At 42.7% G+C, this 23,847-nt stretch overlaps 1 protein-coding gene across 1 annotated transcript in view; it reads right to left on the bottom strand.

The window, feature by feature from the left end:
• Positions 1–23,847, bottom strand: part of PDE6C (phosphodiesterase 6C) — a 59,349-nt gene that overhangs the window by 13,408 nt on the left and 22,094 nt on the right. The window contains exons 9-15 of the mRNA XM_069567420.1: positions 20,406–20,555; positions 19,683–19,826; positions 18,491–18,559; positions 12,971–13,117; positions 12,619–12,726; positions 11,791–11,900; positions 9,759–9,846 (exon numbers count right to left, since the gene is read on the bottom strand). Coding sequence (XP_069423521.1) covers positions 9,759–9,846; positions 11,791–11,900; positions 12,619–12,726; positions 12,971–13,117; positions 18,491–18,559; positions 19,683–19,826; positions 20,406–20,555 — 816 coding nt within the window. The remainder of the gene's footprint in view (positions 1–9,758; positions 9,847–11,790; positions 11,901–12,618; positions 12,727–12,970; positions 13,118–18,490; positions 18,560–19,682; positions 19,827–20,405; positions 20,556–23,847) is intronic.

The following is a 23,847-nucleotide window of genomic DNA, read 5'->3' as shown; positions in this document are numbered from 1 at the left end:
ATAAACCAGAATAAAGAATTCCTACAAATCAAGTTGAGAACAAAGGTAGTCCCAAAACAATTTCAAAAGGTTAATATAAAAAATTGTAGTGTATATGTGTTAATCAATGCTATTGAATTTGACACAAATTAGTGCATCCCCCAAGTGACTAAATGAGAAAGATGTGCCAAGTGTTGGAGACGATGGAGAGCCACTGGAACTGTTGGTAAGAATGTGTATTAATACAACTATTTTGGAAAACCGCTTGTCAGCATCCACTGAGGCTGAACATATGCTCACCCTATGGCCAAGCAATTCTATTTCCAGGTACATACCAAACAGAAATACACCCATGTGTTCACAAAAAGACATGTACTAGAGAGTCACAGCACACCACGTGTAACAACTCTGAATCAGAAGTCACATAAAGGTCTTACAGTAGTTGACTGAATATGTAAATACAGTGCATGACTGCACACACACACACCAAACTAAGAAAAATAACGAAGAAAGGAACACAAAAGGCAAATGAAAAATACATCAAAAGAAATACCCAATGGAACATGAAAAATTCACACTAATATCTAGTTTCAAAACCACAAGAACTCGAAGATTGTAAGACAACAGTAAAATTAATAAACTAGCAAAACTGGTAGTAGAATGAAGAAAATGGAATTGAATATAAAAGCAATATAATCCACAGTAAAGCTACTTAAATAGAATAAGCAAGGGACATAGTCCACAGTCTTGAGGAAATTAAAGCAAAAAGGAAAAAGAATAAATTATTTAAAAATATAAAGAACATAAATGGCAAGGCGATTCAACATATACATAACTGATATTCCCAATGTATTAGAAAAATGTTTAAAGATACAATGAAAAAAAAGCTTCCCTGAAATTAAAAAAAAAAGACAGATTCTATAGATATGTGGACAGGGAGGCCTGGTGTGCTGCAATTCATGGGGTCGCAAAGAGTCGGACACAACTGAGCAACTGAACTGAACTGAACCTGTATCAAGGAAAAAATAGATGCAGAATCACCCAGACATTCAAAGTTACTAAAATGTGAAGAATTAAGAATTATATGAACATCTATTCAGAAAAACAAAGTCACCTCCAAGGGAGAAAATCAAATCAGCCATTTATACCTCTTTAACACCAAAAAACAGAGGCAATGTCCTCCAGTTTCTGAGAAGAAAGTAATGACCCAACAACCTTTATATTCTTCCAAATTGACTTTCAAAAATGTAACAAACAGATCTTCATAGGTGTGTACTTAGCTTCAGTTCAGTTCAGTTGCTCAGTCGTGTCTGACTGTTTGTGACCCCATGAATCACAGCACCCCAGGCCTCCCTGTTCATCACCATCTCCCAGAGTTCACTCAAACTCATGTCCATTGAGTCGGTGATGCCATCCAGCCATCTCATCCTCTGTCGTCCCCTTCTCCTCCTGCCCCCAATCCCTCCCAGCATCAGAGTCTTTTCCAATGAGTCGGCTCTTTGCATGAGGTGGCCAAAGTACTGGAGTTTCAGCTTTAGCATCAGTCCTTCCAAAGAACACCCAGGGCTGATCTCTAGAATGGACTGGTTGGATCTCCTTGCAGTCCAAGGGACTCTCAAGAGTCTTCTCCAACACCACAGTTCAAAAGCATCAATTCTTCGGTGCTCAGCCTTCACAGTCCAACTCTCGCACCCATACATGACTACTGGAAAAACCATAGCCTTGACTAGACAGACCTTTGTTGGCAAAGTGAGGTCTCTGCTTTTCAATATGCTATCTAGGTTGGTCATAACTTTACTTCCAAGGAGTAAGCGTCTTTTAATTTCATGGCTGTAATCACCATCTGCAGTGATTTTGGAGCCCAAAAAAATAAAGTCTGACACTGTTTCCCCATCTATTTCCCATGAAGTGATGGAACCAGATGCCATGATCTTCGTTTTCTGAATGTTGAGCTTTAAGCCAACTTCTTCACGCTCCTCTTTCACTTTCATCAAAAGGCTTTTTAGTTCCTCTTCACTTTCTGCCATAAGGGTGGTGTCATCTGCATATCTGAGGTTATTGATATATCTCCTGGCAATCTTGATTCCAGCTTGTGCTTCCTCCAGCCCAGGGTTTCTCATGATATGCTCTGCATATAAGTTAAATAAGCAGGGTGACAATATACAGCCTTGATGTACTCCTTTTCCTATTTGGAACCAGAGAAGCAAGCCTTCCTCAGTGATCAACGCAAAGAAATAGAGGAAAACAACAGAATGGGAAAGACTAGAAATCTCTTCAAGAAAATTAGAGATACCAAGAGAACATTTCATGCAAAGATGGGCTCCATAAAGGACAGAAATGGTATGGACCTAACAGAAGCAAAAGATCTTAAGAAGAGGTGGCAAGAATATATAGAAGAACTCTACAAAAAAGATCTTCACGACCAAGATAATTACGATGGTGTGATCACTCACCTAGAGCCAGACATCCTGGAATGTGAAGTCAAGTGGGCCTTAGAAAGCATCACTATGAACAAAGCTAGTGGAGGTGATGGAATCCCAGTTGAGCTATTTCAAATGCTGAAAGATGATGCTGTGAAAGTGCTGCACTCAATATGCCAGCAAATTTGGAAAACTCAGCAGTGGCCACCGGACTGGAAAAGGTCAGTTTTCATTCCAATCCCAAAGAAAGGCAATGCCAAAGAATGCTCAAACTACCACACAATTGCACTCATCTCACACGTTAGTAAAGTAATGCTCAAAATTCTCCAAGCCAGGCTTCAGCAATATGTGAACTGTGAAATTCCAGATGTTTAAGCTGGATTTAAAAAAGGCAGAGGAACCAGAGATCAAATTGCCAACATCCGCTGGATCATGGAAAAAGCAAGAGAGTTCCAGAAAAACATCTATTTCTGCTTTATTGACTATGCCAAAGCCTTTGACTGTGTGGATCACAATAAACTGTGGAAAATTCTGAAAAAGATGGGTGCCGGCGACGGAATGAAACACCAACACTGCAGAGTGGTTTAAATCTTTATATTTTAACACTTGTTTTTTACAGCTGCTTTATTTTATATCCCTTGCACAACAACCTACAGGGCAAGCTGCCAAGCAGTATGATTTAGAGACTATACCGTGCGCTGGCGCAGGGCGAGATAACCTTTTCTTTGGCTTATTTACTGCAGCTAAGACTTTGTTTTGGGGAACTTATCTATCAACTTAGAATCTGTTTTGTCCCAAGGTCTGTTCCTTTTGAGGAATCAGAGAAACATCCTTGTGTGCAAGCAATGTTCTTTTCCCATGGGAACAAACAGGATTCTTAGCTGAACATCTCGTTTGCAAGAATGTTCAGCCCTGGTTGAGAGTCTCATTTGCAAGCACTTCTCAACCTTCTTTAAACCTAGTTCCCTACACTGGGCAGAACATCTCGTTTGCAAGAATGTTCAGCCCTGGTTGAGAGTCTCGTTTGCAAGCACTTCTCAACCTTCTTTAAACCTAGTTCCCTACAAATGGGAATACCAGACCACCTGACCTGCCTCTTGAGAAACCTATATGCAGGTCAGGAAGCAACAGTTAGAACTGGACATGGAAAAACAGACTAGTTCCATATAGGAAAAGGAGTACGTCAAGGCTGTATATTGTCACCCTGCTTATTTAACTTGTATGCAGAGTACTTAGCTTAGAGACTGTGAAAAACTACCAGATGACAAAAATCTAGCTAATTAAGGTATGAGTCAAAATAAAATACACGGGAATGAACAAGCCATGATAAAAAGTCTGAGGCTATGTATAGGCCCATACAAAAGTAGAAGTAGGAATAAACAATTGCACCTCTTTGGTCTCAACCATAGAAGAGAGATGACAAAGGGAACACTGTCGTTTGGAAGTAAGACTGTGGTTCCAAGGCCTCCGACCTTCAGAAGCCGACCTACGACCACTGTGGCCACACCGCCAGGCAGAAGAGGAAATGTGACTGGAGCTGCCAAGGCTACAGATGGAACACACCGAGGCCAGGTGAGCGAGGCACCTACAAAGAGTATCCTGAAGATTCAGGCGTGGATTCTGGGAGAACACCTAACCCCAGCGAGCCGCTGGGGCAGCATCCAGTTCATCTTAGGGATTTCAACCTTTAGTCATGCAATAAATGCTCTGGTTTAAAAAAAATAGACACTTAAGGAAATTATAAATTAATTTCATAAATCATGATAACAGTTAAAAAAATACTGATAATAAATAGCTTACAAAACAAGTAGAGATGTGGGAAGTAGTGTAAGTATTCGAATTGTTTCATGTTTTATAGCAGGGAGTTCAGAGATGGTGAAAAGGTAACACATAACCACTGTTATTGATTTTAGTGTTCTCTAAGAACTAATATTTCTTGTGATTAAGGACATAGTTCTCTGAAGTTCTGTAATTCCTTCCCTTAAAAACTGTTTCTTCCATTAAACTGAAGTAAAATTAAAATCTTCATTTCAGATAAATGCAAGACCACTCAGCAGTGAAAAGTAATGAATCACTGCTGGCTCATTCACTCAAAATGTACAAATCACAAAATTATTGTTCTGAATGAAAGTCGTCGCCACAAAAGAGTAATTACTGGATGACTGCATTTATATAAAAATCTAGAAGATTCAAACGAATCCGTAGTGACTACAGACATTTCATTGCTTGCTTTGGGCTGGGACGGGAGAGAGGCATAGACTACCAGGGGACTACTAGCATAGACTACTACAGAAGTGCAGTGTTCTGTATCCAGCGATAGACTCCCAGAACAGTCTCCCTTGTCATCCCGAAGGAGACGGCTGAAGTGTTCTGTATTCTGAGTGTGGTGGGGTAAAACCTATCCAAGTGCAGGGACAGAATTCATAGAATTTGTATGAATAACACATTAAAGGGATGCTGCTTATTGTATAAACATTACACTTCAATAAACTCAATTAAACCCTAACAACAACAACAAAAATAGTTCGGATATGAGATCCCCTGTTTCTAACCATCCTGCCTATATATAGTCACAATGGGCTACCATGAAGTTTTTTAAATGTTAATGAAATGTCTTATTTCTGAGTGGTAGGATTTAAAGCAATTTTTAAATATTTATCTTTAGAATGTTTCCTGTTGCTTGAATTTTCATAGCAGGCACATGCATGTAATTTTTAACAACCACTACTGTCACTAATTTAAGATATCTATGGATGAGTCTATAATATTCCATCTGTGCTTCCAGGGAACTGTGCTGGATACGTGATGGAGAGACGGGTGCACAGACGAGAGAGGAGGCCTCCATCTCGGCCAGCCCCACTCCAGCCGGGCCCCCACCTGTTCAGCAGGGCTCACCTGCCCACAGAGTCTAACTTGGCTCTCTACCATCAACAGGCCGCTTTTGTTCTCTTACTGCTATGAAAATGGCACTACATATCTAAATTCGGTGTAGCACACCAAAATAGAAATGGCTCCAATTCATCCTGATGAGGACTCTCAGGGAGGTGAGTTCTAGTCTTCAATGTGGTACATGTTACATCCAAAAGGGAAGACTGCAACATGTCTGTGGCTGGCTGGTGATCATACACAAGATACTTAATTTCTTCTTCATTCCTTCTTTGTATAACATGAAGTCAGTATGAAAAAGCATAAAGTTATAAATTTTATGAAGAAGTGTTCTGAATAATAAAAGTATTGTTATTTCTGCTAAATAATACATTTTGTCATTCTGACAGTACATTGTAGTGTTAAAGTTTATATTCTGAGAAATTTGGCCAACAAGGGCTTTAACCCCTATTCATTAGGTTAAAGGGTGGATTTCTGACTAGTTTAGAATACAGACAGATCTGTCCTCAAAGCAGGGAATCCAACTCTACTGGGACATAAAGCCTGATAATATACAAAACACAATGAGTAATGCCTACAAAATGGCAAAACTGCTAGATAAGGATTTGCCTTATGTAAAAAAATTAAAGTTTTAAATATAAGTATTTTTCTATATAATAAATAAATAGAACTGTACTGTCTCCCAAAAATGTGAAAAGAACATCTGATGTTAAAATTTCATTTTTTCAGCATTCAGTTTGCCTGCTCATAAAAAGCTCTGTGATCGCATTTATTGCCTAGTGACTCTATTTACAACCCTTAAAAGTCTGCAATTAGCAGGTCAAATAGCATTGTAGATAGGTCCTTGCCAAGGTGGCATGGATTACTAGGATGCGATATTCCTTTTTAAAAAGAGTAAGCCTTTGACTGCACAAAAAAATTAAAAAAAATTAAAAAAAAATAAAAAGAGTAAGCCTTTATCTAGCCATGAAAACCAGTTCATACTGCAGAGTATATAACATTTAAAAATTAAGATGGGAAACAACAACTCTATTTTAAACTCTCAAATCCCAGAAAGTAAAAATATATGAGCTACTAGGAGCCCTTTCATAGTTAAGCATTTAAACATTTGGCTATAAAGGTTTTAGAATATATTTTGCATTAGTAGGTAAACATAAAATTAAATAAATTATTTTTGATACTACCTGCCTGTGGTATATGTAATCAGCTGGATATATGGAAGATCCTTACTCAAAAATATAAGACCATCACCACCAGTAAGGCAAGACACTTAACAAACTGGATGGATAACAAGTTACTATCATATTCGTGAACTACTTTCAATTCTATTTTTTCCAACTCTCATAGAACAGATATCTTCATTCTTTTTATGATACTACTGCAGGAACAGGTCCTAGCTACACATGAGAGTGATGAAAACTCTTATTAAAAATGCAGATTCCTAGGTCCAATCCCCAGGGAGCCTGGTAAGTGGGAGATGATGCCCAGGATGTGTTTTTAACCGCCTGCCCCCTTCTGCCCTGTGAAATCGATAATTCAGTGCAGCTGGTCTCTGTCCCCCTGTCTGGATGCTGCATCAATCACAGGCTATTAAAAATATTTAAATCATCTGTCTGTTTCCTTTTTCCACTTTTCTGCCTAATTGCCCTTACAAATTTTTCCCACTTGGCTTTTGATTACCTAGAAGAATGTAATATTATCTCGAAACTTGGACATATTTCCTTGTACCCCTTCCCCTGAGCCTTTAATAAGCGATTATTATCAAAAGAAAAAAGCTCCACTCTCCCCAGGGCTTATTTATCCTAATGAGTTTGTGTGATTCTAGACAATTTCTCTGTGCAGACAGAAGAATGTTCCCTTCTATCTAACAATGATTCATTCTGGGTTAGAATCTTCTCAGATTTGTTCTCAAGCATAACTAGATTATATTCAAAACTTTTCCAACAAGCCTATATACTCTTTAAATAAAACCGATAAAAAGAAGAATCTTTTTATCGAAAGTTAGTAGTACATGATATTGTATAAATCACAATGAATTCAGGACCAAGCTTAACCCACTTCCCGTGAAAAGTTCCCTGATCCCACCCCTCTTTTCCCCTATGCCCCACCCACTCCTGAATGGGACATCTCCCTCATTCACTTGGTGCCTCTGATAGCAGCTGTCTGATCTTACAGCCTGATTTTCATGCCTACCCCCAATCTACCAACACCTGACTGTCTCAAAAATACAGACAATGCTTTAACAGTACATGCCCTATGATAAGAAAAGCAGTGGTTGTGTAGCCTCCTCTTTTTCAGTTCAGTTCAGTCGCGTCTGACTCTTTGCGACCACATGAATCCCAGCACGACAGGCCTCCCTGTCCATCAACTCCCAGAGTTTACTCAAACTCACGTCCATCAAGTCGGTGATGCCATCCAGCCATCTCATCCTCGGTCGTCCCCTTCTCCTCCTGCCCCCAGTCCCTCCCAGCATCAGAGTCTTTTCCAATGAGTCAACTCTTCGCATGAGGTGGCCAAAGTACTGGAGTTTCTCCTTTAGTATCATTCCCTCCAAAGAAATCCCAGGGCTGATCTCCTTCGGAATGGACTGGTTGGATCTCCTTGCAGTCCAAGGGACTCTCAAGAGTCTTCTCCAACACCACAGTTCAAAAGCATCAATTCTTCGGCGCTCAGCCTTCACAGTCCAACTCTCACATCCATACATTACCATTGGAAAAACCATAGCCTTGACTAGACGGACCTTAGTCGGCAAAGTAATATCTCTGCTTTTGAATATGCTGTCTAGGTTGCTCATAACTTTTCTTCCAAGGAGTAAGTGTCTTTTAATTTCATGGCTGCAGTCACCATCTGCAGTGATTTTGGAGCCCAAAAAAATAAAGTCTGACACTGTTTCCACTGTTTCCCCATCTATTTGCCATGAAGTGAAGGGACCAGATGCCATGATCTTCATTTTCTGAATGTTGAGCTTTAAGCCAACTTTTTCACTCTCCTCTCTCACTTTCATCAAAAGGCTTTTTAGTTCCTCTTCACTTTCTGCCATAAGGGTGGTGTCATCTGCATATCTGAGGTTATTGATATTTCTTCTGGCAATCTTGATTCCAACCTGTGCTTCTTCCAGCCCAGCGTTTCTCATGATGTACTCCGCATATTCCTTGGAAGAAATGTTATGAGCAACCTAGATAGCATATTCAAAAGCAGGGACATTACTTTGCCGACTAAGGTCCGTCTAGTCAAGGCTATGGTTTTTCCTGTGGTCATGTATGGATGTGAGAGTTGGACTGTGAAGAAGGCTGAGCGCCAAAGAATTGATGCTTTTGAGCTGTGGTGTTGGAGAAGACTCTTGAGAGTCCCTTGGATTGCAAGGAGATCCAACCAGTCCATTCTGAAGGAGATCAGCCCTGGGATTTCTTTGGAAGGAATGATGCTAAAGCTGAAACTCCAGTACTTTGGCCACCTCATGCGAAGAGTTGACTCATTGGAAAAGACTCTGATGCTGGGAGGGATTGGGGGCAGGAGGAGAAGGGGACGACCGAGGATGGGATGGCTGGATGGCATCACGGACTTGATGGACGTGAGTCTGAGTGAACTCCGGGAGATGGTGATGGACAGGGAGGCCTGGCGTGCTGCAATTCATGGGGTCGCAAAGAGTCGGACACGACTGAGCGACTAAACTGAACTGAACTGAACTCTGCATACAAGTTAAACAAGCAGGGTGACAATATATAGCCTTGACGTACTCCTTTTCCTATGTGGAACCAGTCTGTTGTTCCATGTCCAGTTCTAACTGTTGCTTCCTGACCTGCATATAGGTTTCTCAAGAGGCAGGTCAGGTGGTCTGGTATTCCCATCTCTTTCAGAATTTTCCACAGTTTATTGTGATCCACACAGTCAGAGGCTTTGGCATAGTCAATAAAGCAGAAATAGATGTTTTTCTGGAACTCTCTTGCTTTTTCTATGATCCAGCAGATGTTGGCAGTTTGATCTCTGGTTCCTCTGCCTTTTCTAAAACCAGCTTGAACATCTGGAATTTCAAGGTTCACGTATTGCTGAAGCCTGGCTTGGAGAATTTTGAGCATTACTTTTCTAACATGTGAGATGAGTGCAATTGTGCGGTAGCTTGAGCATTCTTTGGCATTCCCTTTCTTTGGAATTGCAATGTAAACTGACCCTTTCCAGTCCTGTGTCTCCTCTTTTTACATTCATACATACCCAAGGTAAACTTTTTCTTCTTACTCTACAGACCCAGAGAGATTCTGTGACTTTTCATAGCTCTTTCCTCCTCTGTCTCAGCTCCTTCCAGTTTGATTGTTCAAAAACTATCACAATATAGTCATTTCTATCAACTGACTTCAATAAGGGTGTCTACACTGTCAGCCACCAGCATTCAGGATGATCCTCTTTCTAAGCATTTTGTGGGTTAGCACTTTGATCCAGAGCTTGTGAGCTGCCCTAGAGAGAGAGAGACCCACGTACCTCATCCTGCAGGAGTGTCTTACTGTACTCCAGGTGGTGCCTCTCCAAGATGGAAGAGCCGTGAAGCCTTGCTAGCGGAGATGTGGACCTAGGAGGAAAAGGGTCATTTTAGCTATTTAAAGATGACACATAGATCACACAGTACAGAATCTTTGCAATCTGAGGATTTTTTCTTCATGTCTTCCCTCTCCCCTAATGACTGTGAAACAGTTGAAAGTAACATATTGGAAAAGAATTTTTAGATTTAGAACAGAAGAATATGCTCTTTAAAAAAATCTTTTTAAGAAAAACCCTAATTTGTTAAATGCATAAAATGATTTAATTGCTTGAACTACAAAGTTTCTCTCACGGAAAGAAAAGGAAGAAGGTCAGCTCGCCCATCGCTGATGGGACCCACACAGACTCCCAACACCAGACCAAAGCAGAAGTCTGGGATGTGGTCTCATCTTTTCTGCAAACCTCGGAGATGCCACATCCCATTTGGCTACTTTCTTTTCATCTATGGCAAGTTAGATTTGACTGTTTGGGACTTGTTTCTTCATCAATAAAAGAGGGGAACAATAGTACCTACCAGGTGGGAGGGTTACAAGGATTCAAAAAGGCCATAGGTATCAAGTTCTCAGCTGGTCTCCTAGTACACAAGTGCTCAATAAGCATTCATTCCTTAGAAACTGAATTGGCTGAAGCAGTTAGGAGGGCGGAAGAGAGCTCAGTCATTGTCAGGAAGCCCGCATTCAGGAAGGCGGAACAGCCAGCACGGGGCTGGAGCTCTTAGAGGAAGATGTGGCTTGCCAGAACCCAGACTGGGAATCCCCTCTTCAGGGCAAAGCCTGATTGGTAGAGTTGGTGAAGGTGAAACTGCTACTGCTAAGTCACTTCAGTCGTGTCCGACTCTGTGCGACCCCATGGACGGCAGCCCACAAGGCTCCCCCATCCCTGGGATTCTTTCTAGGCAAGAACACTGGAGTGGGTTGCCATTTCCTTCTCCAATGCATGAAAGTGAAAAATCAAAGTGAAGTCGCTCAGTCGTGTCCAACTCTTCGCGACCCCATGGACTGCAGCCTACCAGGCTCCTCCGTCCATGGGATTTTCCAGGCAAGAGTACTGGAGTGGGGTGCCATTGCCTTCTCCCTGAAGGTGAAAAGTCACTGCTTAATTCATTGAGTAAATTTCTTGAGGATCTACTATGTAATTTCAGACATATAATTTCAGGTGATTCTCACAGCAGTCATTGAGAGGTCAATATTGTACCCGTTTAACAGTTAAGAAACTGAATCTCAAACACATTAAGTGATTTACCCAAGATCACTCAACCAGGAAGTGTTTGGATCCCATAAACCCAGACTCCGAAGCTCATTCTCTCTAAAATGTCTCACTTCCTCTGGTACCTTGTGGGTAGTGGGTTATGTGTTGGAGATGAGGATATAGTGCAGCCACGGCAGGCAGAGCTTCTTAAATGTCACTATCAAGGAGCTAGGTTGGCTATGGCATTGCTGACGAATTTTGAAAGTGCCAATGACATAATAACAGTGATAATAATAATACCTGATAATTATTAACCTCCAAGCACCAACCATGAGCTGACTGCTTTGTATGCATAGCCTTATTTAATCTTTACAATGACCTTAAGTGTTAGGTAGCATTACTACAGTTATTATTTTCCCAGTGAGGAACTCAAAGCTTAGAAAGTTTAAATAATTTGTGAACTCAGTGAATACAAATCTGTCCGAGCTGAGAGCCTGCACTTCTTTTCTTAGGCAAGAGGGGAAGGTGGTGATGATGTGAAGATGCAAGGTCAGCTGGTGGAGGCACAAGGACAAGGGACATGAGAGGTAGTGAGCCCAGGAAGAAATGTTCTCTAGCTTGAGTTGAGGGTGTCACCCAAGGGTGTACAACTGTAAGTCGAAGATCAACGCACCTAAAGGTATGGATTCAATACTTTGATGAAACAAAGTTGAAAAAAGAGCGAAGCCCCTTTACAAAGAAGGCAGGGGCACCAGAACTATCGACATGGCAGCATATGTTCACTTACTTCATCTGATACAAATTATTGGTGCCTCTGTGGTCAATGTCGTGGCAGAAGGCAGCAGCAAGCATGGCAAAGGCTTCAAGGTCTGTGTAGTATTTCTTCAGTCTTCCTGTCTAAAAGAAAATAGACATATATATTCACTTACATTAATATACTTACATTAATACATTATGCAGCATGTGCAGTGAGGCCTGCCTCTGATGGAGAAGGGGGTCTTCTGTGTTTTTAGAGCAAGCTTGCTTTCTTTTTTGGTCACACCACATGGCATGTGGGATCTTAGTTCCCTGATCAGGGATCAAACCTTGACCCTTTGCATTGGAAGCATGGAGTCTTTACCACTGAACTACCAGGGAAGTCCCAAACTGGTTTTATTTCTTGTAGCTCATTCTGGGCAGTCACAAACCTAGCAGGCAACTGAATTTTTTCCTTTAAAGACATAAGTCCTTGAGTATCAGAGTTATTATTCAGGCAAGCGCCCAGGGATACCCACATGCCCTGGCATCATCTCCAGAGGATTTGGGGATTTATGGGATTGTATCCGTGAATTCCAAAATTATCTCGAAAGAGACAGCCTGTGTCTATTCTCACCACGTTCAGGAGGAGGCACGCAGGTTTTCACCAACTGCTGTGCTCCATGGCTTCCCTGGCGGCTCAGAGGTCAAAGCTCTGCCTGCAATGCAGGAGACCTGGGTTCGATCCCTGTGTCGGGAAGACTCCCTGGAGAAGGAAATGGCAACCCACTCCAGTATTCTTGCCTGGAGAATCCCATGGACAGACGAGCCTGGTGGGCTACAGTCCATGGGGTCGCAAAGAGTCGGACATGATACCTACCATCAGCAAAGTGAACATGGTCTGCCCCACATTAAACCCGTGTCGCCAGTTGTGGTACGTGACGGCCCGGTACCCCTTCCTCACTGTGTACATCCATCTGGTGAGAACCTGCCGCCAAAGACGACAATACCACTCAGACTTTGGAACAGAATTCTAAAGGTTAGAAGGTCTGTGACAACCTTATCTGAAAAGATAGGATGGCCTTGTTTACAGGGTTTAAGTGGATATATTGACAAAGTTAATGATAATTTAAGATCTACACTGCAGAGAATCTTTTTGAACCACGGGTAATTTTACACAATGGAGAACTGTCACAGAATCACACTATATTTTAAATTAAATACCATCTAACCTCAACGGGTACTTTGAATTTCTCCACCACGTTTATTTCAAAAAACAGCCGAAGTCCACACTTAATCAGTTCATGCTCTGTGATGGGCAAGTCGCTGAAGCGGAATTCATACAGGTCTGCAGTCCGTGGGTCTGGCAGGTCCTCCTTCTGTTGAAACAAGGACCAAAGGTTCCAGTTTACATTCTTTTTTATCCCTTTAGTCATACACAAAATTACAATGCAATGATGCCACATGCACTCCCCTCAGCCTCTATATACCCAGTACTGGGTTATGCCCCTATTATCCTCACAACAAACCTGCACAATGACCCTCAGTTTCCAGATAGTTAAACTGAGGCTCAGCTATCCTGAGCAGCTTTCTAAGTGACGGCATTCAATTCCAAAGCAGACCCCAGAGGCTACTTTCTTTCTCTGATGCAAAATAAAATGCTGAATTACAGCAGCAATGGCACCCCACTCCAGTACTCTGACCTGGAAAATCCCATGGACGGAGGAGCCTGGTAGGCTGCAGTCCATGGGGTCTCTAAGAGTCAGACACGACTGATCGTCTTCACTTTCACTTTTCACTTTCACGAACTGGAGAAGGAAATGGCAACCCACTCCAGTGCTCTTGCCTGGAGAATCCCAGGGACAGAGGAGCCTGGTGGGCTGCCGTCCATGGGGTCGCACAGAGTCGGATACTACCGAAGTGACTTAGCAGCAGCAGCAACAACAACCCATTTTCAATACTCGACTTCTCTTTTTTCCTCTTCTAGAAATATTTAGTAAACAGTAAATGATGGCTTGATTCAGTTCTATCGTATTTTCTTTACCTGTTTAGTGATGCTTTCCCACTAGTCTGTGGGTTCCCTAAGGATGGGATCGTGGTGTGTTACCTGCTGCGGTAACAGAACCTGAGGGCTTGTCCCACAGAGGTGCTTGGTTAATGTTCATTGAATGAATGAATGCCCCCAGTGTCCTGGTACACATGCAGACATCTCATTTAACCCACCCCTTGTCAGGATTTAGGACTAGGTGAAAAAACAGTTGAACTAGTCACATGGACATGGCTTGGGAAACAAAAATGTGGGTCTTGCTTTTAAGGACTTAACTTATTGAAGTGGTTAAAAATACAGATAGTGAAAGGTGAGATTCTGGAGGGGTGTGTATTCAGCTGATGTGACAGACGGCAGGGCAGAGACAACCCCACAGGAAGAAAGAAGCAGGCAAGGAAAGAAAGAAGCACACAGTCTGCTGTGTGGCCCAGCAGACAAACGTGCAGGAGCAGTTCAGTTCAGTGGGTGTTCACTAAGCCCATAGTAAACCCTTAATACTGTGCTAAGGTCACATCCCTCAGAAAGTTCAGGCTTGGCCCAGAGGATGATTCATGTTCTATTTGCACAAATTTCAACACCAAATGCTATATGGCTCTTTTAAATACAATTATGGTATCTGTTCACCTAACCCCCAAGTCAGAGCTGGCCCTCACACCTTTGCCCTTCTTTGCAGGGTCTTCCAGATTCTCCAAGGAAGAAGAACCCCTTCTCCCCAAGGCCACTCTTAGATGGTCACTTTGGGCAGAGATATCTCTCCTGCAAAGCAATGGTTTTGAGCCAGGAAACTAGTGTTCAGTTCTGGGTTGGGGTTAGCTACATCAGTGTTTTCATCTGTGAAATGCGGATAACAATAGTAACATTTTTGTCTTTGTTGTTTTAATGAAAAGGTAGTACCAATTTTATTTTCACGTGTCAAAGACAATTAGAGGGGATTCATCCCATGACCCCTAGGGAAAGTGAAAGTCGTTTAGTCATGTCTGAGTCTTAGCGAGCCCCTGGACTCTACAGTCCATGGATTTCTCCAGGCCAGAATACTGGAGGGGGTAGCCTTTCCCTTCTCGAGGGGATCTTCCCAACCCAGAGACTGAACCCAAGTCTCCCGCATTACAGGCAGATTCTTTACCAGCTGAGCCACAAGGGAAGCCCCTAGTAGCACTTCCCAAAGCTCCTTCCTCACAGGGCCTTTCGCTTCCTCCACTGTTCCTTCTTGTCACTTTCTCTCTGTCCGGAACCTCCCAGATTCCTTGCCCATGGGAGCTCTTTTTCCCTTCTGTTTCCCTTCATTTTTAATCATTCAACAGACATTTATTGGTTCCTATTTGTGTTGTAAGCATTATGGATAAAACAATATCACTACTTCCTGAAATGCACATTCTTGCGGGGAAAAATGGAGAATAAGCACATGTAAAAATCAGACCAAGAACTGTGGGGTGCAGTGAGGGGTGCCCCATGCCACAGAACCTCCCTGCTGGAAGTCACCTCTGCCCTGCTCTTCTCAGAGTATTATGTAAAGATCAAATGTGAAAACATTTTTTTTTTGTTTTTGGAAAACATTTTTTAAAACATTACAGGGTCAGTCACACTAACGTGTAAGTGTGCATTTTTAGCAAGAAACAAAGTAAGAAGTTCTCAGAATTATGACTCCCGGGCCCAATTTTCAGTTATAAGCAAACCATTATAATAATACTGTAATACAGAAATCACAGGTTTTGAAAAACAGCAGTCATACAACAGTGATACAGAGAGATTGATAGAAATCAAGGCTTTTGCTTGGTCTGAGAAGTAGGAACTCTAGCACCAAAGGCTGGTTTTCTTCCTCTTTGATGGAACCCACAGCTGAGATTGAGAAAGAGAGGCGGTAAGCGTGAGAGACTGCGAGAAGTCACCCTCTCTGTAACTGTATGTGAGTGTAACATGGCCGCACTGGCCTCCTGCATCCAGGCCAGCTTGCTCCCTCTGCTCCAGAGACCCCTGGCCATCTGAGCAGGTCGCTTCCAGGTCCCAGTGTGCCAGGCTGCCAGGTGTGGTCTTGCCCCGCCCCCTGCCAGGCCTCGCAGGCTGCTCCCCTCTCCCACTCGCTGGGGCTCTGGCCACACCAGCTGCCTTTGGTCTCCCTAACGTGCTCTGTGTCCCCCTACCCTGGCCTGTCTGCCTTCCCTTCTCATCTCCAAGCCCCCATCATCACTCTCTGCCCACACAGCTCCCGTGTCCCCTTCAGGCCTACATGCCATGGCCTTCATCTCACACTCCATCACCTTCTGCGAGGAGAATCGGGCCCTTGGCCTCCCCAGGGCCCTTGGTGCTCACGCCGCATGAACCCATCCATTCAAGGCAGTGTCATTGCTTGTATTTTTCGTCTAATAAACAAGGGGTTTCTTGAGCCAGGTAAGAACCAGACCACGTTATCTTTTGCCCTTGGCAGTTAACAGTTTCTTGTATCATAGTGCATCTCAATAATTAGTGAATGAATGAAAAAAAAAACCTCAATGAAGGAGGAGTGAATGAGGTACTTCTCTGGAATGTTCTCTCTACATCCTCTATGGTCTGGTAAACAGGAGCTGCAGGGCATCTGTGAGTGACCTGAAATGTCCCAGGAAGCAGGGGGAAGAAGGGGAACAACCTTCCCCGCTTCCTTTGCCCAAGCTGCAGTGCTGCTTCCTCAGTCTTACCAGCACAGCCACACGCACCTGCTGTTACACCTATGAAAGAGGGCCACGCCTTCCCTGAACCAAGAATTAAAGTGTATCCCTGGAGAAAAGCATGGTAAGTGAAGGTGCATATATATTTATGCCGCTTGGAAATTATGCCAAGATAGTTCCAGAGTACCCCTCTGAAATACGTGTTTGTTTCTGAAGTTGGGCTTCCCTGGTAGCTCAGCTGGTAAAGAATCCGCCTGCAATGCAGAAGACCCCAGTTCAATTCCTGGGTTGGGAGGATCAGCAGTATTCTTGGGCTTCCCTTGTGGCTCAGCTGGTAAAGAATCTGCCTGCAATGCGAAAGACCTGGTTTTGATCCCTGGGTTGGGAAGAACCTTTGGAGAAGGGAAAGGCTACCCACTCCAATATTCTGGCCTGGAAAATTCCATGGACTGTATAGTCCACGGGGTCGCAAAGATGCATATATATATTTATGCCACTTGGAAATTATGCCAAGATAGTTTCAGAGAACCCCTCTGAAATCTGTGTTTGTTTCTTAAGTTACATGCACCAACAATTTAGGATGAGCTTTAGAGCATATCTTGTATTCAAAATAAGCCATTTTGTTGTAAAGCTACTGATTCTTTGCCCATTTTATTGCTTTTCCATCATAAGGCCCTTCTCTCCTCTAAACAGAGAACTAGAAAAATTCTAACAAGTCATGAATATCAATTAAAGCTTTGTTTTACAAAGAAGATGAGTTTTGTTGGGGGCAAATGAGCAGAAGGAAGGGTCATCTTCTGGGCTACATGTGAGAGGAAAGTGCTCAGAAGTTAAGTCAAAGAGAGTGAGAGGAGGAGGAAGAGCGTCAGGTGGCATGAAAATATGCAAGGTATCAAAACATAGAGGTCAAAGGCCACTGGGCTCTGCGGTAGTACAGCCAAAGACCAGGACGGGAAGACAGAGCTCATAAAAGATGGGGATGGGGAAAGTGAGATATTCAGTATATCTTAGCTCAGAAAAAAAGAACACAGGTTGGAAAGGGGCAGTGGAAAACAGGATAGGGTAGTCAGGGGGGCAAACAAATGTGACATCACTTCAATTTCAGACAGACTGTATTCAGGCCTCTGGATTCAAAGGGCTAGGGGCCTTGGTAAACAGCCCAGGCTTTTAGTTGGGATCCCAGAAGGGCCACCCTCTAGAAATAAAGATTCTACTCCAGTAGCAAGGGCAAATCTAAGACAGACCATCCCCAACAAACTCTAAAACCAGCTCCTTCACCTGCCAGAACAAAGTCTAACCCTCTGAAGAGAAAGATAACATCACTCAGAGCCCCTCCAAGTTTTTATCAACAATGTCTGGTTCTCAATGAAACAATTATGAAGTATGCCTTAAAATGATCAAATGAGTAAAACTCAAGAGTAAAAATAGACAGTAGAATCAGACATATAGGTGATTCAGGTACTGAGAATTTAAAATCACTATGATGAATAAATTTAAGAAGATTGATGAAGAGAGAAAGTAGATAAAAATGACAGAAAGTTTCAGCATAGAGTTGAAATCTTAAAAAAAAAAAAAAAAGTTAAATATACATCCTAGAACTGAACAAGAGAAGCTCTGAAATTAAAAACTTACCTCATGGGTTTAACAGTTGACTGAAGAAAATTTGGGTGAGTTTAAATAGTAGATACAAAATACAGGATTAGTGACTGGAAGAGAAGTTATTTCAACTATATATAATAGGGGTGACCCAATGGGAACAATAGGAAAGAAATAATTCCTCCAGGATCCAGAAGAGAAGCTAGAGATGACAGAAATGATAATGGTGCCTCTGAGGGTCTATCTGTAATTCTGCCATGTCTTCAAGGGTGGACATGGTGTAATCCAAAGCTATTAAACCAGGCCATGCTATCCCCTGGAGTCTGTGCCTGAACGCTCTTGTGCAGTGGTCTAGATTAGCTGTGATTCTAATTTACCTTTGTGGATTGCACTGTGGGGGACAAAGAGGAAGAAAAGCAGGGAACCATATTTTATTTAAAAGGCATTACGGATAGAAGTAAAACACTTACCAAAATTGTGACAAGCTGTTTTTCTTCACAGTCTTCAATTACATCTATATTTAACTTCTCTTTAAATTTCTAAAATGTAAAAGCAAAGAAAGTGTGAAATTCCTATAAAGTCGATTTCTATGTGATTACTTTACTCTTAAAATCAGTTAAAATAAAGCATGCTTTAATAAGTCCCATGACAAAGTGCCAAGCAAAGGTCTATAGCACTGGATTATGTAGAATTTTCTCTAAAAAAACAATTACTCTTTCTTATCCTCCAAAATGTAACAGCAGCTGTCTCAAAGAGAAAGAGGGAAGGAGACATTGATAGTTCACACGTAGGTGAGAAAAATGAGTGGCTTACATCTGTTTTTCTATTAGTTTATAGCAATTGCCCTGTATTTCCCCAGACATTTTCATCTTCAACATATCAAATTCTCAAATTTCTTTTACATCTCAAACCACCCAGCAAAAACAAACAGGAAAACTATATCAGACATACTCTGAAAGCTAGGGAAATAAAGGAATAGAGATCATGGGTGTGTGATATTTCCCCTTCATTTGGTGATTAGAACACTTCTAGCAAAGGTTCCCCAATCATCCATGATGTCGATTTGGTCATGTTTGTACACTGAACATTTTAGTGAATGTGATAGGAGGGAAGACTTGAAATGAGCTTGCACAGCTGGGCTTGGGGTCTGGCACTTGTCATCACCACGAGAAGAACATCTATCAGGTAGCTGCTGATCAAGGATAACAGATGCAGAGAGCCAAGCAAATGCAGCTTACAGCCCAACCAAAATCAGCTAAAGCCTGGGCAACCCACAAATGCATGAGAAATAGATACTTATTTTCATAAACAACTGAGAGGTCACGGTTGTTATAGAGTATTACATGGCCAACAGCTGACAGTTCCCTCCCTGGAAATGTTTTTTTCTGTGCTAATACTCCAATCTAGACCTGACTATTCCAGCTCCTACAGAGCTATTTTAAACAAAGAGCTGTTCCAACCAAGAAGCCTGGACATTCAGTAAGGGTCTGTGTACTATGAACCATCCAAATTCTCCCTGACCCCTCCTCCTTTTCTGTTTCCCCCTCCTCAGCCCAGGACTAAACTTAATTCTCCTCTGTCAGACCTCTGGGTACTTAGTTGAATTCCAGAAGCCATGGTTAAATAGCATCTAATCTCCACAGGACTGAATTCCTCACTTACCAAAATGGACTTGATTTCATCAGGCGTAGCCTTGGTGTGGTTCATGAGCATTTCTTGGGCTATGTCCTTTCTGTTCTCCAGCTTATTCATTTTCTCATAGGTATCAGTATTTAAAAGAGACCATCCAAGAAACTGTGTGAGAGTCTGAAATTGATAAAATGTGATTCAATTCTCTAAAATTAAGGGAAAATTGATTTGGAGGCAACAGTCTGCATGCTTTCCTACCCATCAATGTCTCTTCCCCCATCAAAAACCCAGTTTCTTGTTTTAATCTAAGAAAACAATACTAATAGTCAGCCCCAGACAATAAAATTGGCTAAGCCCTCATTTTCAAAGTGCTTCATGCACCATGAATACTTTATTAGAGGAGGGGATGACCCAAATCCAATCAGGTAAAGCATGACTTGAATCAGAGAGGGTTGGGGGTGACAGCAAGAGGAGAGGGGGAAAAAAGGGAGTGGGGAGAAAAAGAGAGAGAAACCTTTTCCCCAGTTTCCTAGTTCTGGAAAGAATTTTGATTAAGTCAAACATTCACACTTTGGTAGAAAGGAGTGCAGTTTTATGGAGATCAGGAAGCAGAAATGACACAATAACAACGTATTGACAGCAAGCGTGTGTGACTCATGTCTTAATTACACTTTGGAAACATCTTTCCAGAATAACAATTATGCACCCTCTACTCATGAATTTCATCTCCCTCCATTATTTTATAATTGCACTCACCTCAGCGATGTTCTCATCATATTCATCAAAAGGCTTTCCATCCTTCCTGTTGTAAAATGTAGCGATGCCCACGATGTCTTCTTTTTTGTTGACAATAGGCAGGGACAAGACATTTTTAATGACCCAGCCAGTTTCATCTACAGGTCCTTTCTACAAACAAAAAAGACACAGGTTATTTTTCAACTTTTTATTTTGAAATTACTATATATTCACAGGATGTGGCAAGAGAAATGTACCGAGAAATCCCATGTGCCCTTTACCCAGTTTCATGGTATCATCTTGTGCCACTATGCTACACTAGCAAAACCAGGGAATACATACGGGTATGATCCATGGAGCTTAATCAGGTTTAATTGTGCATGTGTGGGGGTGTGGAGGGCTGTTTTTATGCAAATTTATCACATATGTAGCTATGTACAACGTCCCTGGAATTGAGAGAATTAACCCATGACTAGTGGGCTCACTTTCACTACCCCATTATAGCCATCCCCTTGCTATCCCCCACTTAGGTTGCTTTCAATTTAGATAAAGAATACTTTGGGGGTGTTTGATGCACAATTCCTATGCTGTGACAGAGACTATACAGTCATAAAAGCACTCTTGTACATTTGACTAATTATCCTAGAACCAAGTGTCTGTATTGTGACAACCCTACCCTCTTCTCTTTGACCCCTTTCCCAGCCCTCGAATGGGAAGCATTTACCTCTATTACCTCAGTGCTCCCTGTTCACTTTTTCTGTCCTCCAATACCTAGCTAGCTAATTCCTTAAACTCTATTGAAACATCTAACGTGGCTTCTGTTTTCCTGACTGATCCACCAAGATCGTCCTTTGTTCTGTGGTGTGGCTCCACTTAGTAAACGTCTGTCAAGCCCCGTGATGTTTCAGGACCTGGGTTAGCTGCTGAGGTGCAGAGATGAAGGAGTCACAGTCCCCAGCCTCGAGATAACAGCTTGTTAGGGGATGCACACACAGAAGTTCAGGAGTGCTTCTCAAAGTGTCGGCCAAGAATCAAGGGCAACAGATCTTTCTTTTTTAGCCAGTTTCCTAAATCTCCAGGAGCGTGTCTTAAATAAGCTTCCAAGGAGATTCTGAAGTCCTCGGAAGTCTGAAAGCCATCGCGTGGCACCCCCACAGTACGCAGTGAAGCACAGAGCCAAGTCCCCAACACACCACACCGCTCCTGCTTCTGCCTGCTCTCAGCTTGTTTGCTCATCCTGAGAGATGCAGCTTGAGTCTCGCCTCTCCCAGGGAGGCTTCTCTAGCTTTTCAGCCCCGTGGAACTGTCCTTTTTCAGAATTCCATCAGCACTTTTAGCCTGGATCACACAACTTAGGTACTTTCCAAATGCTTTGAACTGTTGGCTTTTGTCTCTGAGACTATTTTCTAACCAAAGAGCAGTTCCATAAACTGTTGAATTCTACCTAAGTAATGGGACAGTGCTGGGCATATAAGGGAGGCTCAATAAAAAACTGCTTAATTAGTTGAAGAGCTCCTCTTTATGCTGCTGCTGCTGCTGCTAAGTCGTTTCAGTCATGCCCAACTCTGTGCGACCCCATAGACGGCAGCCCACCAGGCTCCTCTGTCCCTGGGATTCTCCAGGCAAGAACACTGGAGTGGGCTGCCATTTCCTTCTCCAATTCTTTATACTTGGAATGAGAAGCAAAGAAACCAAGGCTCAATTCATGCTTCCTAACAGTCAAAGCTCTGGGGGGGAAAAAGTAGTGCACAGTCGTTTTCAAATTTTTCAGTTTTAGAAAATACTATGAAACATTTATATACTTATACCCTCACACAGATCAGAGACAAAATAACAGAAAGTTATTACCTGCGTGCAAAATAACCTCACAACCATAAGCACCTGGGTGTACATATATTTTTAAAAGCTTCCAAAATAAGTTTTACTGCCTCTGTTTTTCAGTACGTATTCATTACCTGTTCATGTTCATGTGTTTTGCTATTAAATTAGAGCTTGTTCACAGAAAAGTGATAGAAGGAACTTAACACTTAAGAAAAGTAGGATAAAAACTTAAGACTGAGAAAATCCTATGTACTTTTTCTTCTGTGAATTGGGATCACTTTAATTGATATTAAAGGAAGAAGTCCCTACTTCACTTCAGGGAACACCTCGAAGATGTCTACTTGCCAATGCCTGGAATCTGTGAACAAGTTACTTTGTGTGGAAGGATTATTAAACTAGCTGATGGAATTAAGATTATTAGTCAGCTGATATTAAAATAGGGAAATTATTCTGGGTTTTCCAGGTAGACACAATATATCTCAAGGATCCTTACAAGTAGAAAAGAGAGTCAGGGTCAAAAATCAGAGGACAAATGACAACAGTGGCAAGGTCAGGGCGATGCGATGCTAGTTTTGAAAGTGGACGGGCACCATGAGCCAAGGCTGCCTCTAGCAGCTGGGAAAGACAAGGAGGCCGGTTCTCCCCCAGATCCTTCAGAAAGGAAGTCAGTCCTGCCAATACCTTGAATGTTGCCAGTGTGACCCATATTAGACCTCTGACTCCAGAACTGCAAGATAACTCAGTTGTGTCACTTTAAGTCACCAAGTAGTCATTGTTATGGCAGCAACAGGAAGCTCATACCTCATGCCACCAAGGAACATAGTTTGAGAACCACTGCCTTTGCAGGTTTGCTCTGACCATAGTTCCCTTTGAATCACTGGTTTTTCTGTTACACTTCTCAGGTGCAAGAGGGACCAGTGAGAATGGAGGTGGGTGTGGGCAGATGGAGAGAGAAGGGGAGGGCAGGTAGGGTGGAGGCTTGGGGAGAAGGGGGACCCTTTGCTCTGCTCTTTGGGATGATGCAAAAAGGGGAAATGGAGAGGGAGGTTGAGAGCACCCCAAGATGCAGTCCTGACCCCAATCCAAGGATGGAGGGAGGGATGGATGGAGGGCTGGGTGGGAGTGTCTCCAGCCACGGTGCAGCTCTGAAAGAGTTTGCAGGGCTGCAGGGACTCCTAGGACCCATGGTGCTGGTTGGAGGAGTCTGGCGCCTCCCAGGAACTGGCCTGTGTTGGTCCCCCAAGGCCTGGGATAGTGGAGCCCCTGCCCTAACAGTAGGTTTCTGAGCCCAGCAGCCATTGGATGGTTATCCTTCCCACAGTCAGAGGCCCAAGAAGCGTGTTTTCATAGGCACTCCACTGATGTTTCTTGGGGAACTGGGAAATTCCTATGGGTTGGAGGTTTACCCCAGGTGAGTGCTCAACTTCCTCTGAACCATCAGAGCCTTGTATGGCTGCTCCCATGGAAGCCACATGAAGCCCCCAGGAAGCACAGGCCCTCACACCTCAGAATGCAGCTTGGTTCTTCTGGGCCAGCTCCTGCCCTCCCTGTCCAGACAATAACTGCTTAAGGTTCAGACACCTTACAGAGTCCATGCCCCCTTCTCCTGCCTGTGCACCCTTTCCTGGCATGCAATTACCAT

The sequence above is a fragment of the Ovis canadensis genome, chromosome 22 (assembly GCF_042477335.2).
Source record: "Ovis canadensis isolate MfBH-ARS-UI-01 breed Bighorn chromosome 22, ARS-UI_OviCan_v2, whole genome shotgun sequence".
Classification (NCBI taxonomy): Eukaryota; Metazoa; Chordata; class Mammalia; order Artiodactyla; family Bovidae; genus Ovis; species Ovis canadensis.
This window is presented reverse-complemented; position numbering and strand designations above follow the sequence as displayed.